The sequence below is a fragment of the Pan paniscus genome, chromosome 1 (genome assembly GCF_029289425.2).
Source record: "Pan paniscus chromosome 1, NHGRI_mPanPan1-v2.0_pri, whole genome shotgun sequence".
NCBI lineage: Eukaryota > Metazoa > Chordata > Mammalia > Primates > Hominidae > Pan > Pan paniscus.
Window position 1 is genome coordinate 206629339 of NC_073249.2, and position 20029 is coordinate 206649367.

The 20029-nt window shown below is 52.5% G+C and overlaps 2 protein-coding genes across 3 annotated transcripts; both read left to right on the forward strand.

The window, feature by feature from the left end:
- The first annotated feature begins 1943 nt into the window (after positions 1 to 1943).
- Positions 1944 to 2939, forward strand: LOC129393754 (cuticle collagen 7-like). Its single transcript, XM_055097225.2, has 3 exons — positions 1944 to 2066; positions 2367 to 2479; positions 2721 to 2939. The coding sequence occupies exons 1-3, from the start codon at positions 2033 to 2035 to the stop codon at positions 2937 to 2939; spliced, it is 366 nt and encodes a 121-aa protein (XP_054953200.1). The 5' UTR covers positions 1944 to 2032.
- A 941-nt stretch (positions 2940 to 3880) lies between these two features.
- On the forward strand, positions 3881 to 6938 carry CAMK2N1 (calcium/calmodulin dependent protein kinase II inhibitor 1). Of its 2 annotated transcripts, none has more exons than XM_008967071.6 (2): positions 3881 to 4121; positions 5617 to 6938. In XM_008967071.6, exons 1-2 carry the CDS (start codon positions 3956 to 3958, stop codon positions 5685 to 5687), a joined length of 237 nt encoding a protein of 78 aa, XP_008965319.1. In that variant the 5' UTR covers positions 3881 to 3955; the 3' UTR covers positions 5688 to 6938. The 2 variants fall into 2 exon arrangements, with proteins under 2 accessions (XP_008965319.1, XP_008965318.1); XM_008967070.6 differs by lacking the exon at positions 3881 to 4121 and adding an exon at positions 4165 to 4967.
- Positions 6939 to 20029: the final 13091 nt, after the last annotated feature.

The window sequence follows — 20029 nt, forward strand, 5'->3', positions numbered from 1 at the left end:
GGGATCACAAGTGTGCCCCACCATGCCTGATTCCTTTTTAAATTTTTTGTAGAGATGAGGGTCTCACTATATTGCCCAGGCTGGTCTCGAACTCCTACACTCAAGCAATCCGACTGCCTCAGCCTCCCAAAGTACTGGGATTATAGGTGTGAGCCACCACGCCCAACCAGGGCTTTGAGCTTGACTGCCCCAGTGGGCTCTTCATCCTAGACTACGGCCCCAGACCATGTACTGCCAGGCTTCCTTGTGGGGAGGTGGGGAGGGAAGCCTTCATTCCTGCCTTATTAGGTTCCTTCACCTGGGTCTGGCCTCTTCAACACAGCTCTGGGCCTCTGGTTCAGAGCCAGCCTCTTGGCTTTGGAGAATGAGTGTAAACAGGCAGGAATGGAGTCCCAGCACATGTGTTGACTTCAAGATGAAGAGATGCCCCCACCAAATGCTGGAAGGAACGGAGGACTGAGTGAGGCCTTTGTGATAAAGACAAGTGGGAGGAATGGAGGTGGAGGAAAGCCATACTGATTCGCAATTGCCCTTGCAGAACTTCTGTGTGACCCTGGGGACATCACCCCACCTTCAGGCACCTTGTCTGTGAAATGGGCCTGACAGTCCCAGTCCCCTCCACTTCCGAAGCTTAGCGATTAATGAGCGAATAGTCATGGAGATGCTTTTCAAGCTGTCAAGCACCATGTGCTGGGAGGCGCGTGTGCTTCCTGAAGGTGGTGGGTACTGAGTTGGGAACATGGGATGCTGTCACCTTTAACCTTATTTGGAACAAGGCAAGGTAAACATAAAAACAGATGGGGTGGAAATTGGACTTCTCTTCTTGCTCTCACTTGCTGTGTGTGCAGGGATTCGTCAGCCCTCGCTGGGTCTTTCTGCTTACCTTCTGTGCAGTGCTCAGCGTGTAAATTGTCGTAGGTGCTCAGCGTGTAAATTGCTTTGTGCCTCTCAGCAGCAAGGAAGGAGCCAGGCGGATGTGAGATGAATGGGGTGGTCCCAGCCCTGTATGCTGTCACCACTGCAGGGAGTCCCCTACGGAATCAGGGCTGGCCACAGTGGCTTCTCCTGGCTCTATCACTAGGCTGTGACCTTGGGCAAGTCACTTACCCTCTTTCTGCTACATCAGTTAAACAGGGATGCAACGTCTCCTCTTTCTACCTCAAAAGGTATTTATTTTGAGAAGCAAGGTCAATAATAGATGTGAAAATGCGTTGGGGGAAAATAAGAAAGGAGACAAATATCAGCGCTTCTTGGAACTTTATCATCCTGCTTGTTACGCTCTTGTTTTCTCTCTTAGCACTTGGCCTTGGCGCTAACCTCAAAGCAGGCACTCGGGAAAGTCCTAATGAATGAGCCAGGTGGCTTGTGGAGAGGAACAAGTTCAGTCTGGGGACCTGAGGCTTCTGCCATCGACAAGCTGTGGGATTTGGGGCTAGCCCCTGGCCCTCTGGACTTCTGTTTCCCCATATGGAAATGAGGGATAGGCCCAGCTCATCTCTAAGGATTCTCCCAGCTCATGTGGTCCTGAAATGGAAACAAATGAAGTGCTACCGTTCTTTCTCACTCATTAAGTCATCTCTCAAATGTCTATTGCACATCTACTCTCAGCCAGGCATCAGAGCCTGATTTTATTTTTGTTTTCATAACTGTCCTGCAGGGTACACAGGTAGTGGCTAGCCATATACCCATTTGACAGCTGAGACCATGGAAGCTCAGAGAGGAGAGATGACCCACCCAGGGTCACACAGTCAGCAAACCACGGGGTTGGGATTCAAACCCAGACCTAAATCCAAGGGACATGCTTATTCCACCTGCCACATTGCTTCAGTCTCCCTTTTCTCTGCTCCCTTCCTCCTCCCCCCATGGAATCTGGCTTCCCGAGGCCAGCCAATCCTTTTACACCGTTTGGAGAGGGGGCTGGACTGACTCCCCCCTCCACCAGATGTTATACCAGGAAAAAACCTTCCTCTTCTGCCTCCAGCTCCCACCCGCCAGAGTTCTAGATAGGAGGGGAGAGCTCCTTTCACTGTTGATGGGACCCCTTGCAGGGCAGCAGGATGAGCCAGGTGAGACTCACCTGGGCCACCTGGATGTGTTTCCTAGCCCTGCCTCCAGCAGCTGGCATGACCTTGGGGTGGTTGCCCCTCCCTGTGGTCAGGCCGGCTCTACTAAGCAAAGACGGTCTCCAGCGGAGGGCAGGTGCTGTTGGCTCCGGCGAGGATAATGAGCGCTCCTCATGCACCTTGCCCCCTCGGAGTTACCATCTGCTTGGCAGATGCGCCTCCCAGGCCTCTGGGGCTGCCCCAGTCTCCCTCCCGGCATCGAGGAGCCCGCTCCTCATCTCAGAGGCCATAGTCTCTCCACAGGGCGCACGGCTGTTGCTGGAAGGGAGGCCCCCGAGGGCAGAGGGCGGCAGACCCGGGACGTCCCCAGCGGAGGCAGCGGACGCCGGGAGCCAGGCATCCCGGGCGAGCCCGGCGTAATGAGGCGCTCCCTTCTCCTGCGGGAGGCGGGGCTGCCCCTTCCCTCTCCCCCTCCCCCTCCTGGAGGCCCTGCGGGAGCCGGAGTCCAGCGCAGTTGGGCGGGGGCGGGGGGGAGTGAGGCCTTCCAGGTCGGACTGAGCCGGGGCGGGAGGAGAGTGTGAGGCCCCAGTGGCTGGGCCCTCAGGGTCTGAATTGGGGAGCAAATGTGGTGGGGAGGAAGGGCTCCCCGGTTTGCAGATGGCGGGGGAGGCTGTGTCCGCGGGTCGCCCTGGAGCCCTCCGATCTTTGCCCCGCAGCATCTGCCCCCCAGAGAGGTCAGCATGCTTCCGCCCTTCCCCGCGTGTGCGTCGTCTGTCCGCTCCCTCTCCAGCTCCCGGAACCCCCACTCCCCCCGAGGTCCCCTCGGGAGGCAGAGCCGGCTGCGGGGCGGGCGCGCACCAGCTCCGGGCCCCGTAAACACCCGTGAGCGGGACGGCGGGGGCTGGGGGCGGGGGCAGGAAGCTAGCGGCGGCCCGGGCCGGCCGGCGCGGCCCCGTGACGTCGCTCCGCTCGCAGGGATCTCTCCCCGAGGCCCGCGGGTCCCCTCCTCCCCGCCTCCTCCCGCCCTCCTCCCCGCGCCTCGCCTCGGCGCCGCGGCCGGCATTTCTCCTCGCAGCTCGCTGCCTCCTCTATCCCTGCCTCCCTCTCCCCCCTCTGTCTTTCTCCCTTCCTTCCCTCTCCGACCCTCTTCCTCTCTCTCCCGATCCTTTCCCTCCTCCTCTCATCTTTCCCCTGTCTCTCCGTTCTAGCTCGTCCCCCCCCCCACCTTTTCTTCCTTCTCCTCCTCTCCTTCCTCTCCCCCTCTCCTCTGTCTCCTTCCACCGTCTCCCCTGCCTCCCTGTCTTTCAGTCCCTGTTTTTCAGCCCCGTCTCCCTCTCGGTTTCTCTCCCCCACCCTCCCTCCGGGTTTCCTCCCCGGTGCCCTCCCTCCTCTCTCCCTCCCCTCCCCCTCCGCCCCTCGCAGCCCCGCCGCTCGCAGCTCCCAGTCTGCCTCCCCGAACCGGCGCCGCCGCCCGCACTCGCCGCAGGACCGGCCCGCCCGGCTCCCGGGGTGCGCCCTCCTCGGTCCCGCGCCCTCCGGGCTCGCAGGGACGTCTCCTCCCTCCCGGCTCGCGGCCCCGCCCGGCCCGGCCCCCGCCCAGAGCCCCAGCGCGCCGAGGATGTGAGTCCTGCTCGCCTCTGGCGGAGCAGCAGCCACTCGCGCGCGGAGCCGGAGCGCAGCGCAGCGCAGCCGCGGGCGCTCTCCGGGCCGCTCGCGCGAGTGCCGCGCTCTTGCCCTAGCGGCGTCCCCCGGCCTCTCGCCGGCGCCACCGCCGCAGCAGCCCGCGGGCCGTCCCCGGCCGGCCGCCCCCGGCCCCAGCGCCGCTGACCCTGTCCGCCGCGGGCGGGGACGCGGGCGGAGGAGGCGCCGCGGCGGAGCCCCCGGACGCGACCATGTCGGAGGTGCTGCCCTACGGCGACGAGAAGCTGAGCCCCTACGGCGACGGCGGCGACGTGGGCCAGATCTTCTCCTGCCGCCTGCAGGACACCAACAACTTCTTCGGCGCCGGGCAGAACAAGCGGCCGCCCAAGCTGGGCCAGATCGGCCGGAGCAAGCGGGGTGAGTTCGCGGCCCCCTTGTCTGACACCCCCTTTTTCCCGCGCCGCGGCCTGAACAAGGGTTGCGGAGGTCTCCCACCCGCTGGAGCTCGTTCAGACCCGACGGAATCCCTTCTTGCAGAATTGGGGGATCCCGCACTGCGGGTCCGGCTGAAGCGGGTCGCAGGAACGCGTCCCCCTAAGCCGGATCCTCGGCTGGGTCACCCCGGGGGCGTGGCGGCTTCTAGCAGCAGCTGGGGGTCTCCACCTGCGGCAAAGTTTGCTTTTTGATTTGCGCCCCCCACCCCAGCCTTTTGCGCAGTGTAGTCACAGCTGCACTCGCTCCACAACCCTGTGGGGAGGGGGTCCCAGGGACCCCCAGGGGACGGCGTGGGGACCTGCGTGGGGAGGATCCCATTCCTGCGGGGAAGGCTAGGGTGTTCGGGTCGCACGGGCTTTTCATTGTTACTTGGCTTGGGAGGGGGTTTGCCAGGCCTGGGCGATCGGCGCGAGAGCTGGAAAAGCCCCAGAGAGGCGGAGACGCAGAGAGGCTCTGAGAGGAGCTCCAGAGACGCGGGGACAATGAGGGGGACCGACGGCTGCAGAGAGAGACTGAGACGCAGGGATGGAGGGGAGGGGGTACGCGGGAGACCGAGGGTGGCAGAGACCGAGACAAAGCTCCCGAGAGGGGAGCTGAAGCGGGAGAGACAGAGCCGAGGACGCGCGTATGGGGAGGACGCAGAAGCCGCCGAAACAATAAGGGCGACCGACACCTTAGACAGGGAGAGACAGAGACCTCGATCGGCGGCCGGCCGTCGCGCCGAGGGACTGATGGAGGGACTGAGAAAGGCGAGGCTAAGTCGAGATGGTAAGAGAGGCGGAGGTTACGGCATGTGTCCCTAGCAGGCAGCGAAGGGAGGCTCTGACCTCTGCGGCAGCGGGGAGCGCGGGGCGGCCGAGTCAGTCGGCCAGCGGCTGGGAGAGGGCGCGCAGGAGGGGGCGCCCGCCCAGGCCAGGCCCTAACCCCCACCCGCTGCGCGTCGTGGGAACCGGTTTTGGCGTCCCCTCCTGGTTCCGCTCATCTCCGCACCTAGCCTTGCCCACCGGAGCTGCGCTCGGGACTTACCTGGGGTCCCGAGACCCAAAGACTTTGGCTCCCTCTCCTATCCCAGCTCCAGACATTTCTGTCTAAATTAGTGCACCTGGTGCGGGGAGGAAGCGGCCAGTGCGCGCCCTGGCTGCAGCAGGAGCGGCTGGGTTGGCGCCCTCTGTTTCCTTTTCTCAGAATGGAGCTGGGACGCAGGCTGGAGGATAGAGGGTGGTGGGTGGTTCAGAGGAAAGCAGGGAAGGGACCCCTGGCAGGGACGGAGGAGGATCGAGCTGTTTCACCGCGCAGTGAGCCCTGCTCCCTCGCCCTCTCCTCTCCCGACCTCCCACTCTGGGCATAACGGGAAATGTCAGAGACCTCTGGCTAGGCCCAAGCGCGCTCACCTCTCTTTTCCCCCCCTTTTTTGCAGTTGTTATTGAAGATGATAGGATTGATGACGTGCTGAAAAATATGACCGACAAGGCACCTCCTGGTGTCTAACTCCCCCAAAGACAATGAGTTAAGGGAGAGAATAAGAACGGCGGTAACAGTTATTGGCAAAAAGCATGAAAAGAGAAAGCACTTTGAAATTTATTACTAGCTTGCTACCCACGATGAAATCAACAACCTGTATCTGGTATCAGGCCGGGAGACAGATGAGGCGTGAGGAGGAGGAGGAGGAGGAGAAGGCTCTGGGCTCCTCTGCAAAAATAAAAATAAAAAAATAAATAAAATTTTAAAAATAATAAAAATTCACTATATACACATATAAAGAAATAAAAAGAAGTCTCAGTTGCAGCTATTTGTCAAAATTAATATCCATTTCTTTTTATATACGGTGAATATTGCGCAATTATAGATCTGGATTTTGAACCACTTAATGAAGCGGCAACACCAGGTGTTTTGAGGTGTTGGCATTCTTCGCTGATTTGGCTGTTCCCAATGTTTACATTATTTAATCTTGCAAAAATGGTTCTGTGCACTTGGATGTGAAATGCTGTCCAGTTTTATTTTTTTTTATGTTGTTATCCTTGGATGTACAAAAAATTCAGAAAATGATCTCTGTAGATATTCTGTTTTATTTTGGTCATCTTTAGAAGTTATCAGGAATGTGTTTAAAACAAGAAGAGAACTTTTCTAAGGAATGATACATAGAAAAGATTTTATTTTAAAATGAGTTGTAAAGCTTGTGTTTCTTTGTTGCTGCAAGCTATTTGCCCAAGTTAACGCAAATGGACACATTTTTTATGTCAGAAACACACACACACACACACACACACACACACGAAAAACAAAGAAAAAAATGCTTGAGCTTTTTCTAACTTCCCCTTGCAGTCTGTTGTGTGAGCAGCCTGTTTATTTCTCTAATATTATGTCAGTTTATTCTCTTTAATGGACTGTAAAAAAATGTAATCACAAGAGTGCCAAATATCTTGAAATGCCAAAAGGCATTTTAGTTTCTTTTCTCTGTGCTCTGAGTCCACGTACAGGAATGCTTGGAGTGTCTTTTCTGTTATTTATAGGGATTCTCTTAAGGCACACCAGCTGCCTGTTTTGCATGGTATTTGCAAAAATGCCTCTTGCGTGAGGAAATCTTTTACCATTTTTTGTTTGCAACTTTGGACCTCAAGAGGTTTCCCTTCCCTTCCCCGTTCCCTCTTTTCTTAATTCAATATTCTGTATGTTGCACCTTGAACCAGCACACAGGGCTATTTCTCCAATGTACAATAAAAGAATTGTTCCTGTGTCTCACTCCTCTCTTTTCTCTGCTTTGGCTGGGAGGGTGGGGTGGGGGGGACATGACTTGCTGTTTGTGGGCTGGCTGCACACAGGAAGGAGGGATGGTGGCTTTGGTCTGCGAGGCAAAAAGGCAATGTTGGGGTCCCCTATGGGTGGGCTCAGATGAGAGGAAAGATGGACTGGACTGGCAAGGCCATCCCCCTAAGGTGAATTTATTCCATTTTGGATTTGCAGGTTGAGCTCTCACTGCATCCCTGAGGTTTCTGCCATCTCTGGTGGGGTGAGGGGAGAAAGAGGGATACTGTGCAGGGAAGCAGGCAGTCTTGTTAAGAGTGGCTTTGCAGGCTGGCAGAGTTGGATGTGAGTCCCAGCTACCCGACTTCCTAGGTCTTTAGACTTGAGCAAGTGCCTCAATTTCCTAATCTGTAAAGTGAAGATAACTCAGCCCCTGCCTCATAGGGTTATTAGGAGGATGAACACAGTGCCAGCACATGGGAACACTCAGTATCAGGCCACTCTACGCACATTTCATACTTCGCCAGGGGCCCCCTGTCCTCAGAGGCGGGGCTGCAGATGAGTTGCATTCTGTCTTCATCTTCACCTTCCGGGGCTCACAGGTCAAGGGATGCGCTGCTCCTGGGGTTGCACGGCCTGAGAGGTCTCAGGCACCTGCACTTATCAGCCTTTCTCTAATCATCAGTTAGAAGGGCTTGATAGGAAGACAAATCTTAGCCCCTTGTTAGGCTTGGGGCAGTCAAAGGTCGTGGAGCAGGCCCCTGGGGGAGGAGGGTTTGGGAGGAGGATTTTGGCTGAAGAAAGACTGGGAGAGTTTTTTTTTTTCTCCTGGGCTATTACACACCCAGAAGTGCTGGGAGCTTTTAATGTGTTTGTGGTAAAGCTGTCAGCCAGGCATCACAACACAGCTCACAGTGACAGGAGCCTAAGAGTGACTCAGACTTCAGGTGAGAGGCTAGGGGAGGGGGGCAGGCAGGAGGAAGAGGGGCTCCAGAGGGCCCAGAGGGGGTGATGTCTCAACCTCCTTCCCAGGCAGTGGAGGCCCAAGGGCTCAGGAGGTCCCAGCAGAGAGCTCTCCATGCAAGCAGTTATTATTGGGAATGGTGAGCAAGCTGGGGCTGGCGGGGCCAACAGGAGTGGGAATGCCAGATTGATTTTCCCAGGCACCTGACCCTCCTCCAGAACCTGCTCTCCTCCCTGCTTACCCGGGGACTCCCAGCACCTGGGAGCTGATGGGCACCATGGAGCTCAGCCATCCCCTGGCATTCCCGCTGATAGGCTGAGGGGGACAAGGCATCAATCTGCCAAGGGGCAGAAGCCACGTGAAAAGATCCTTTCGGAAGACACGATTTGTGTCCACACCCAGGAGTAATTGCCACTGACGTGATCAAAGCACTGTGTAATTACAAGGTGTTTTCTCTCCTGTTTTCCTATGCAATCATCCCAGCACCCCTAGAAACCCATGAGTCGCTCTCTTCAGTAGGTAAGGAAATCGAGGCCCCAGAGAGGCCAAAAGGATCGCACAGCCTCTGCATTAATTGAGCTCTTACTGTATACCAGGCTCACAAAACCCTGTGAAATAGGCACTATTATTATCCTGATTGTACAGGAGAAACCGGGGCTCAGAAGGGTGAAGTAACTTGTATAAGGTGACTCAGCTAGTAAGTCACTGAGCCAGGACTGAAACCCAGGGTCCACGCTTCAGGAGGGGGATGCAGGGTCATCTGACCCCAGGACCAGGCTCAGTCCCAGCTGCAGTCACTGTCCTTCAGCCTTAAAGGTCCTTTGTTGGTTTGTTGGTTTGAGGCCCTGTCGGCTCTGATAGTCATTGTGTAAGGGTTTAGAAGGGGGGCAGGGCTTGGAAGTGGTCGGCTAAGGCCTAAGGCTGTCCTCTGTTGGGAAGCAGGGAGTATGGGAGCCCTCGGCCAAGGCTCCAGGTCCATTTTAATAAGTGATGTATTAAAACATTCCTGCTGGAGGCCACCCCGCCAGCGAATGCCGGATCCTCTGCTTGGAAAGACATAGTCCTCCTTTCCGAAGGACTCCATTCAGCAAAAAGGAATATAAATCTTTTAAATACACTATAGCATCAGGTAAACATTTGTTGAGAGGGCACTTTGGGGACCGGGCAGATATCAAATTATACCAAGTGCAGGATATGTTTGAAGTGTCCGGTTAGGTAGCAATAAATATGGAAAAGGCTATTAAAAGTCCAAGGTGGGGGAGGTCTATAGGCCTCCACGGATCGATGGGAGCATGCCAGCGCTGCATTATTCAAACTTAATTAATTGAATGGTTGTAATAAGCATCCATCTCCCTGGATTCTGCTTCCGTGGCCTGTCCAGGCTGACAGCCTGAAGGAATATCAAAAAGCACCTCTAAGGGGGAAATTGGCAAATTAAGTTTTAAAAGAGAGAGACTTGAAAATCACTGCTGTCTGGAGGCGACAGATGAAGGGATGAGTAAGGGGTGCCTCTGCAGAGAGCAGGGAGGGGACTCCCAGGGTCTGGGGGCCTGGTGGGAAGCTCTGGCCTAGAGGGAGGGGTCAGACATTAGGGTGGCTGGTACATGGGTTTGGGACACAGATGTCTTGGATTTGAAATCTCCTATATTTTCTAGCTGTGACTTGGGCATTTCTCAAGTTCTCTGGGCCTTTGTTTTGTCTTCTATAAAATAGGGATAATGACAATTCTCACACATCATTAGATGGAAACGCCTCCCTTCTCCCTGCACAGGGCCTGGTGCATAATAAATGGCATCCATCAATATTAACATATATGAAGTGACTACCATGTGCCAGGAAATGCACTTTTAAGATCTAGCCAACCGTTTTTGTTGCACGAAGCTTCTTTGCATATAGTTTTGGCAGTTGCCCTGAGGGTCAGTGGAGGCATCTTGGGGGTTTGAAGGGTGGGGTCTTGGGTGAGAAGGTGGGGAGTGGTTTGGGGGGATCAGCCTGCCTCTCATGATCTCCATCAGCTCCCAAAATGTCCTAATAAATACAATCCTAAGTAAATCCACATGCTTGCCTTCCAAAGGCAGAGTCAAGAGGAGTCTCTACCCGCTTCTAACCAGATTGCCAGAAGTCTTCCTTCGCTGGATGGAGACTAAGAGGTACTTACTTCTTGCCCTGGGAAGGGAAGGTCTTGGCTTTCTGCTTGGATCACTTCCTTCAAGAAGACCTCCTCAAGTTTCTTTCATTGGACAAATATCAATTTAGCACCTACTATGTGCCTGGTACTGTGCTAGGCTATCTGGGTATACCATGGTGAACAAAACGGATGTTTTTCCTGAGCTTGAAAATGATGATTCTTCCTATGGAAATGAGGTTGGGATCTAGGGGCTTGGATACCCCCCACATCAGAAGCTCAAATCCTTCATAAATGGCAAAAAAGGGGAATCAAAGATAGCTAGGTTTTGCGGATTACCTAAAGCCCAGACAGATGACTCGCTGTTTAAAATGTAAACTTTTAGGATAGTTTTAGACTTACAGAAAAGTTTTGCAGATAGTACAGAATTGCCATATACCCCAACCCAGTTTCTCCTATTGTTAACACCTGACATTGCTGCGGTACATTTTCCACAACACTGGTATGTTATTGTTAACTAAACTCTGTAGTTTATTTGGATTTTATTAGTTTTTAACCACCATCCTTTCTCTGTTCCACAGGGTCTCTCACATTGTATGCAGCCATCTTATTTCCCTAGGCTGCTCTTGGCTGTGGTAGTTTCTCAGACTTTCCTTGTTTTTGATGGACTGTTGGTCGGGTACTTTGTAGACTGTCCCTCAGGTGGGGTCTGTCTGCTGTTTTTCTCATGGTTCAACTGTGGTTATGGGTTTGGGGGTGATGTGCTGTTTCCATCACATCATATCAAGTGTCCATGCTATAGACACGACTGATCGCTGCTGATGTTGACCTTGGCCATCTGGCTGAGCTAGTGCTTGTCAGGTTTCTCTCCTGCAAGATTACTCTTTCCCCCTGCTTTCCATACTATACTCCATAGAAGGAAATCATTATGCACAGCCCACACTTCAGGGACAGGGATTTATGTTTCACCGCCTTGAGGGAGGAGTATCTCCATAAATTATTTGGGATTCTTCTGCACAGGCGATTTGAGTGACCCATTTTTCAGTAGTTCGAACTTTGCCCCTGTGTTGGGCAAGGCCACTATGAGTTAGATTTAATAATGAATTCCAGGCAAATGGGAGCAGTTGGGGGAAAAAAATAAGAAAATGCCCACAGGTGCTGCCTGATGACCAGTAGATAGTCTTACAAAAGAAGAGATTAAAAAATTAATAAAAGTAACTTCCTGTGGAGGTGAACTGTCACCCTGGTTAGAAACTGTGCAGAATTTTTTTCTTGGAAACCTTCAGGCAGCTGCTCTGGTTTATAAAGTCTGCCTATTGGAGGGAAGGAAAAGAGAGAGAGAAAAAAAAAGGTTGTCGTTATTCCAGCAGCAGAGATTCTCCCAAACCATATGCAAAAATAAATCAGAGGCGACTGGGCCGTATCCGAGGAAACCTGGCAGCTGGGCTGGAGCTTGTGGGGTGGCCCCTAAGGGCAGAGATTCTGCGTCCAAAAGCCCCTGCCACCTCCCTAGCGGGATTGAGAGTCCCAGAAAGCCGCTGGATCACCCCTACACCAATCGTGGCAGTACCAGGCCCCCATCTGTCTCCCCCAGGATGGGGGATGAGGACGGTTTACTTTGTTGCCTCTCACATTGGAGGGTTTTTCCTTAACCCAGGGGAAATGTACACCTCTGGACCTGGAGGAGGGTCCTTGACCCCAAAATAGCCATTTTGAGGACAAAGGGTCACTAAGCGGGGAGGGAAGTGAGGGAGGGCAGGCTGAAGGGAGGAGGAGGACCCAGGCAATGTGCCATGGGAACTGTGAACAGCATGGTGATGGCAGTGGGGTGGGGTGCGGGCTGATGGCAGGAAGTGGTCAGCGTAAGGGGTGTCCTGTAAGAGAGAGAGCTGGGTGGCCAGGGGCTTCAGGAGCTTGCTCTGGGAGGGTGTTTGGGTAGAGGAGATGAACTAATTAATTAATTAAATCTATATTCATTCAACAACTCCTCTGCCAGGCACGGGGTCGAAAGCGGAGGTGCAGGAAACGGGTTTGTGCTTGGCACTGGGGAGACTGGGCTGGCTAGAGCAAGACCTTTTCTGGTTCAGGGACCTTACTGCCTGGTCAAAGACAATTCAATGACTGTGACTGTCAAGAGGTTAGAGAGGGGGGTTGGGTGGGCCCGCAGGAAGCACAGGTAACCCTTGGGGAATCCCAATGTGGCCACCCTGGGTGTTTTAGGAAGAATTGGCAACTGCATTCCAATCCCAAATCTGCTAATAGCATGCTGTGTGACTGTCACCTTCCCAACATGGAAAATAATGCTTCCTCAGTGCTGGCTACAGACCAGTAACCACTCTGCCCTCTTTGCATTTAGTCCATTCAATTTTCACAACCCTATAAGACAGTCACTATTATTATCATCCCCATTTTACAGATAATGAACACCGAGGCACAGGGTGGCCAAGTCCCCTGCCTAGGATCCCACAGCAGGAAATGGTGGAGCGGGGCTTGCAACCAGGACGGGCAGGTCCCCAGAGTCCGTGGTCTCAACTACTCCCATAAAACGAGGGGGTCAGACAGGATGATTCTGTAGGTTCCTGCAGCTGGACGCTCCCAGAGAACAGAGTTGGGAGTCTAAGACGCCCAGCCTCCCGTGGGGGAGGGGAGACCGAGGATCCGGTTGTCGGTGAACCCTGGACCAGGCCAGCCGGTTGCCATGGGGACGGCTGGGCGGAGGCGGCTGGCCAGGCCTGTTGTCCCGCGGGGCAGTTCCGGGGAGCTCCCTCCCGCCAATGGCGGGGAGTGGCACCAAGCCGGCACCTGGGGACTGTGTTTTCCTGGCAGCCAGAGTCCCAGGAATTTTCCCCTCTCAGACCGGGGAGGCCACAAGTCCCCCCAGCCGTCTGAGCCTCCTCCGTCCGACCCGAACTCGATCCTCCACGAAGCCGCCGTTATCTCCAGTTCATCTGTGTGAATTATTTACTGCGTCTGGCGGCCTCCCGCGCGGCCTCCCTGCCCCCGCAGGATGTGGAACCCACATCCTGGGTTCCGAAGCCCCCCTTTTCTCATTATCCAAGGAGTTCCAGAGTTAGACCTCAGGGGTACCTGGGGGAAGGAGCTTCCCACCCCCTCCCGCTTTCACCCAGAATTATTTTCCGGAACCAGACAGCACTGACTGAGTTGGGAGCCAGGGCACCTGCAGCCCTGCTTGGGTCCTCTGGGAACCTCAGCAGTCTCATCTGTGACCCTGGGGTGGTGATTCCTGCCCTAGGTGCTTCCAGAACTGCTGATCAAACCCCACAAGCTAATGTGGGGGAATGACCTCTGCAACCAAGGCATTGTATGAGTGCGCAGTTATCACTATCGGTATTTTAATTTTTTCCATTATTTAAATTTTCTTAATAGCCTTCTTGTCACGTGACACAGTGCTAAGTGTTCCGTGTACATTTTCTTATTTAATTCTCACAGCAGCCCTAGGAATCATGTTTATGGTGTGTGCCAGTTACAACTATATATCATGCCCGTTTCACATACAAAGAAACCGAGGCCCAGAGGTTCTGAGTAACCTGTCCTCAGTCAGGAAGGAGCCAGGAGTGGAAACTGAGTCTGAGTCTGGCTTCCACTCTGAACTCTTTTTTTTTTTTTTTTTTTGAGACGAAGTCTCGCTCTTGTGCCCCAGGCTGGAGCGCAATGGCACGATCTTGGCTCACTGCAACCTCCGCCTCACGAGTTCAAGCAATTCTCCTGCCTCAGCCTCCCGAGTAGCTGGGATTACAGGCGACTGCCACCATGCCCAACTAATTTTTGTATTTTTAGTAGAGATGGGGATTTCACCATGTTGGCAAGGCTGGTCTCGAACTCCTGACCTCAGGTGATCCGCCTGCCTTGGCCTCCCAAAGTGCTAGGATTACAGGCGTGAGCCACCACGCCCGGCCCCTACTCTGAACTCTTAACCACTCCTAAATTCCATGCCACATTGCCTTCTAACCTGGGGGTCCTTCACCACCATCCAAGAGGCTGCTTGGGCACCAGTCTCATCTATGACAACCATCTGCACAGAGTGATGACCCGGCCTGTGTGCCTGGCCCCATGCAGGGTGCCGGGGACACAGGGGTGAGTCAGGCACAGCCCCTCCCCTGGAGTTGGGGGTGGGTATGAGGGACAGGGAACAGGGAAGCATGAATATGCTCACTATCAGATGCAATATAAAATGAAATGCCCATCATGATGAGGGCTGGGCACAGACAAACAACGTGTTCTGGGGGGTGAGGAGACCATTTAATGAGTGGGCAGGATTTCAGCAGGGCCTTGGAGAAGGGGATGGGGTGGCAAGGGCACTCTTGAGCGGAGGGACAGATGTTGGTAAGTTTGGGGTTTGCTTGAGAAAGGGCAGTCCTTTAGGGGCTGGTTGGAACAAGGCATTTGTGGTGGTGTTGGGACTGGGGGAAAGGAGGTTAGGGCTAGATCAGGAAGTTTTTCATATATGAGCTCAAAGGTCAGTTTAGAGCAGTGCTTCTCAGCTGGGGCTGATTTGGCCCCCCAGGGGACTTTGGCAATGTCTGGAGACATTTTTGGTTGTCAAAATGCTGGGGAGAGGGCTAGTGCTACTGGCATCTGGTGGGCGGAGGCCAGGGATACTGCTAAACATCCTAGAGTGCACAGGACAGCCCCACTGCAAAGAATGATTCAGCCTCAAACAGCAATGTGCTGAGGTTAGGAAATACTAGTTTAGAGCCTGCTTAAGAGCCTTTAAAGTGAGATTTAGGGCAAGTCACTTAAGTTCTCATGCCTCAGTTCCCTTCTCTCTAAAATGGGCTGATGTAACAGCTAACAGCATTTAAGGAAATCACTGCCATATATTTCATGAGTACTGTCTGCCAGTTACAACCCTAAATTCTTTATGTGTATTATCTCATCAAGTCCTTATAGCCCACTGAGGAATGCTACTACTACACCACTACCAAGTCTCTGTGGGCACTTATGAAGTGCCAGGCCCTGCACTAAGCTCTTTTTTTTGTTTGTTTTTATTTTTTGTTTTGAGAGACACGGTCTCGCTGTGTTGTCCAGGCTGGAGTGTACTGGCGTGATCACAGTTCACTGCAGCCTCAACTTCCTAGGCTCAAGCCATCCTTCCACTTCAGCCTCCCAGGTAGCTGGGACTACAGTGCACACCACCACACCTAGTTAATTTTTAAAATTTTTATGTGGAGATGGGGGTCTCACTATGTTGCCCACCCTGGTCTCCAACTCCTGGACTCAATCAGTCCTCTTGCCATGACCTCCCACAAGTGCTGGGGTCACAGGTGTGAGCCACCACGCCCAGCGCTGCACTAAGCTCTTATACATATTAATTTATTTAATCTTCACAACAACTGTATGAGGTAGGCACTATTATAATCTCCATTTAACAGGCAGGGAAACAGGCACAAAAGGCCAGAAGCTTCCTGAGGGCAATGCCTTGTCTGCTACTCTCTCTAGAACAGTGTCTAAATAAATATTTGTCAAGAAGGAAATAAATAAACCCTCCATGGACTTCAGTGGGCCCACCAATCTCCTGGAGTTGTGAAGAAACTAGGGCACAGAAAGTTTGAGGGTCTTGACTGGAGTCATGCAGCAGGGCCGTCTCCCCTTGCTTTCGGGAGGAGGTCTTGGGAAAGCTCCTGGAGAGTTTCTTTGGTCCACTGGAACCTGGCTGTGTTCCTATCACTGGCAGAGAGAAGCTGATGTGTGTCTGGGCATTTCTGAGATGGTCAGAGGGCGGGGGGTGGGCGGGCCCTGGGTTTCCCTGCAATCCTAGCTGAGGTGGAAAGCATTAGCATTTTGAAGCGACCAAACTGGGGAGTTAAGACGGCACAACAACGTGACTAGCGCCTCGGACTGGACTGGTCCACTCCCTGGATGAATGCGGAGAGATTTCAGATTTAACTCAATCCTGGTCTTGACCTCAGGAAAGTGGGACTCTGCAGGGCACATGGGAGAGGTGGGCGTGGTCTATCGTTGCAGCCGCTGCGTGGTCCGAATGCGCATGCGTCATGCTCTGAGTCCCCATCTCGGTGAAGCCCCATAGCAGCCCGCAGAAGCAGCAGCACTGTTGTTACCCCATTGAGGTCTAGAGAAGCGGTAATTTCGTTCAAGGGCACCAACGGGGAAGCTGCAGACCAGTGATTCAGCCTGGTCTCTCTGATGGCTACGTTAACCTGAATGCTCAGCGCACGATTCCTTTACTTCTCTGACCCTCATCTGTGAAATGGGGCCACGAATCAAGGCCTCAGAGGAGTGCTGGAAAGGTGGTAAAATGATCTATTACCCAGCACCTAGTAGGTGCTCAATAAATAGCAGATTCTTTCCCTGAGCCTCCTGGGGCTCCATCCTCAAGTCTGACCTTTGGAGCAGTCCTTGGGGAGGCGCTGCTGTGGAGTTGATATTAGAGGAAGGGGGAGCCTTCCTCTAATATCAGGGGCGCAGAAGGAAGGGGAAGGTCTCTAATGACTGCTCTGCCCTGCTCTATGAAGCAGGGTCCTGACTGTCTCGGTGGGCTCCTTCCCGTTATGCTGCCCCACCCTTAGGCTCTACAGTGGGCCATGCTGCCCTGTCACCCACAGGTGTGCCCGGGGATGCTGTTTTTCTGGGGGATGGGTTGTGCAGCACCTTTCCCATTCTCTAAACAGTTCTGGGGATCACTGGCAGGTAAAAGAGCAGATGGCGTGTGGTCTACACCGCAAGCCTCATCTTCCTCCACTTCTCCATAAGCCCGCTTCAATGCCCTGGCCACGCTGTTGTTTCCAGAGTGCCATACTTGTTATGCCTCTGCACTTTTGCACATGCTCTTCTTTTAGCCTCTTACCCTTTCCATTTAGCTAAATCCTCCAGGTTTAAGCTGAGATGTCACCGTCTCCAGGAAGCCTTCCCTGACACCCTTCCACCTGAACTGAATGAGCTCCCTCACTTAGGCTCCTGCAATGCTGATGCTTCCTTCTGTCCAAGGCCCATGTGTCATTGCTGATCGGGCCTCCTCCGTCAGACCATGTTCCCTCTTGGGCAGGTGCTGGAGCTTCCTCCTTGGTCTCCATATCCCCAGGGATTTGCACAAATGCCTGGCACACAGCAGCTCCTCAGGGAATGTTAGTGAATTAATGTTATGATAATAACAAAGTCTAGCATAAATAGAGCTCTTTTCCAGTTTCAAAAGCCTTTTTTACCCAATGGTGTCATCTGAGCCTCACAGAAAACTCATCGTTTAAGGTAGGTAGGGTTTCAATTGGTGTTTTCATTTTAAAGGGAAGAACCTGAGGCTGGAAGAAATGAGGTGCAGTGCCAGGTGGCTGGTGGGACAGGGGTGATGCCCACATGGTCTTGCCTGAGCAGGCCTGGATGCATTTGAGAGATAACTGGTCCACAGTGGGAGTTGCCTCAGAGTTCCGATCCCGTCTGGGGGCCAGTGAAGAGTAGGGGGCCAGGACTTGTTGCTTTCAAGGCCTAGTAGGGAGCTGGGGCCAGCCTTATGTGGTGGTGATGGGGTGGGCATGTTCTCGGGAGGGGAAACTGTAGGAGGCCATGGTTTTCTTCTGTGAAGCTTTGTTCACCGCTATGCTATTGATGGTACAGAATACTGAAAATTCAGGAAAAAAAAAATCCCAAACAGAGGAATGACTAAGTAAATTGTAGTCCAGAAACTTGCAATATTTGATGGCCATTAATAATAATGTATCTGCCAGGCACGGTGGCTCACGCCTGTAATCCCAGCACTTTGGGAGGCTGAGGCGGGTGGAACACCTGAGGTCAGGAGATCGAGACCAGCCTGGCCAACATGGTGAAACCCCATCTCTACTAAAAATGCAAAAAATTGGCCAGGCATGGCGGCAGGCGCCTGTAATCCCAGCTACTGGGGAGGCTGAGGCAGGAGAATCACTTGAACCCAGGAGGCAGAGGTTGCAGTCAGCCGAGGTCATGCCATTGCACTCCAGCTTGGGCAACAAGAGTTGCCCAAATAATAATGTTTCTGCAGCTCATGCAAGGACAAGGGAAAGTGCACATGTGTCTGCATGAAGCTTAAGGCAAAAAGGAAAATATAAATAGTGTGCGTGGTAGGAGAGACAGTGTCATAGAATGATTTGAATCCCAACTCTGCCACTTACTGGCTGTGAACTCAGGCAAGCTAACCTCTCTGTGCCTCAGTTTCCTCATCTGTAAAATAGACAAAATAATAGTCCTGCCTCAGAGAGCCATTGGGAGAATTAAATGAGTTAATACTTGGAAAACACTTAAAACAATGCCTCGCATATATTGTTAAGGTTTAGTTACTATTATTAGTCGTTATTGTCATCTCAGCTATGTCAAGCCTGAATAAGAAAAAATAAAAAGATGGAGGAGAATGTTTTCTTTGGGATGAGGGTTAATGGATGTTTTTTACTTTCTTTTTTTCCACTTCCCCGAATTCTCTAAATATTTTACGATGGGGATGTTTTACTTTTATGATCGTGAAAGAATAAACTTTATTTCCCCCCAAACAACTGGAGATAAACGCAGCAGCACTTTCCTTTTGGACACAAGGGGGTGACTGCAGGGTGTCCCCTCCATAATTAACACCTGGGACACTCTGAAAACACACCCGTGTCAATATTTCTTTACCTGGAAGGTCAGCTCCCAGGTAATCTTTCTCCAAACAGATCAGGCTATGCCTCCCATCTCTTCTCTGCCTGTTTAATAATTTTATATGATGCCTATTGAAACGAATAACCAAGCCGTTTAAATACCCATAGCCATAAACTGTCACCACCTGATGACAATGAGAATTCCCCAGGCAGGGCACATCAGAAATGAAACTAAATCATTCTGACCAGCCCTGTCATCATCACACTCTCCCTCTATCCAGTGAGACAAGGGCATTTACAGTGAAGGAAATGCCAGCTGCTGTGTGAGCTGATATGGGCCCTGCCAGTCAGCTGGCCAGGCTGGCAGCCTGCCAGAGAAAGCCAGCCAGCCAGCCAGTTGCTCAGCAAACAATTGTGCCAAGCACACAGTAGGTGTTCAATAACTTCTCATCCCATCTGATGAGAATTTTGTTAGTTCTGACCAACGTGTGCAACTGTATCCTGGGCAGTGTGTGCGTGTCACGGCAAGGACAGTAGGATGCTGGAGGATGGTCTTCACCTTTAAGGAGCAAAGACCAATAGATCTTTTCAGACATTTTTACTGAGAGTTTCATGAGTTCTAGGCTTTTGGGATGGTGGTTTCTGGGCTAGGGGTCTATGTTAGATCTTGACTTAATTTTTTTCCTGAACCTTCTTGGGATATGGGTTTAAATTACCATACCAACCATCATTGTCAAGAGCTTACTGTCTCTTACCTTTCCATCCCCTATTTTTCATCCATCCATCCATCCATCCATCCATCCATTTATCCACCCACTTATCCATCCATCCATCCATCCATCCATCCATCCATCCATCCATTCATCCATCCATCCATCCATCCATCCATCCATCCATCCATCCATCCATCTATCCATCTGTCCATCCATCCATCTGTCCATCTATCCATCTATCCATCCACTTACTCCATCTGCTATGGTTTGAATATGTCCCCTAAAGCTCATGTGTTGGAAAAGTAATCCCAAATGCAACAGTATTGAGAGGTGGGACCTTTAAGAGGTGATTAAGTCACAAGGGTTCTGCCCTCATGAATGGACTAATGCCATTATCAAGGGAGTGAGTTTGTAATAAAAGTGAGTTTGGCCCCCTCTTGTGCCATGGGATGATGGTGCAGCAAGAAGGCCCCTGCCAGATGCCAGCCTCTCAAACCTTGGACTTCCCAGACTCCAGAACTGTAAGAAATAAATCTCTGTGCTTCATAAATTACCCAGTCTCAGGTGTTCTGTTATAGCAGCAAAAACAAACTGAGACACCACCGAACCATCCATTCTATCTGTGCATCCATTGTGAAACAGTATAATGGTGGATAAATAATCAGACTGTAAAGCTAGACTGTCTGGTTTAAAATCTTTTCTCATGTGAGAGG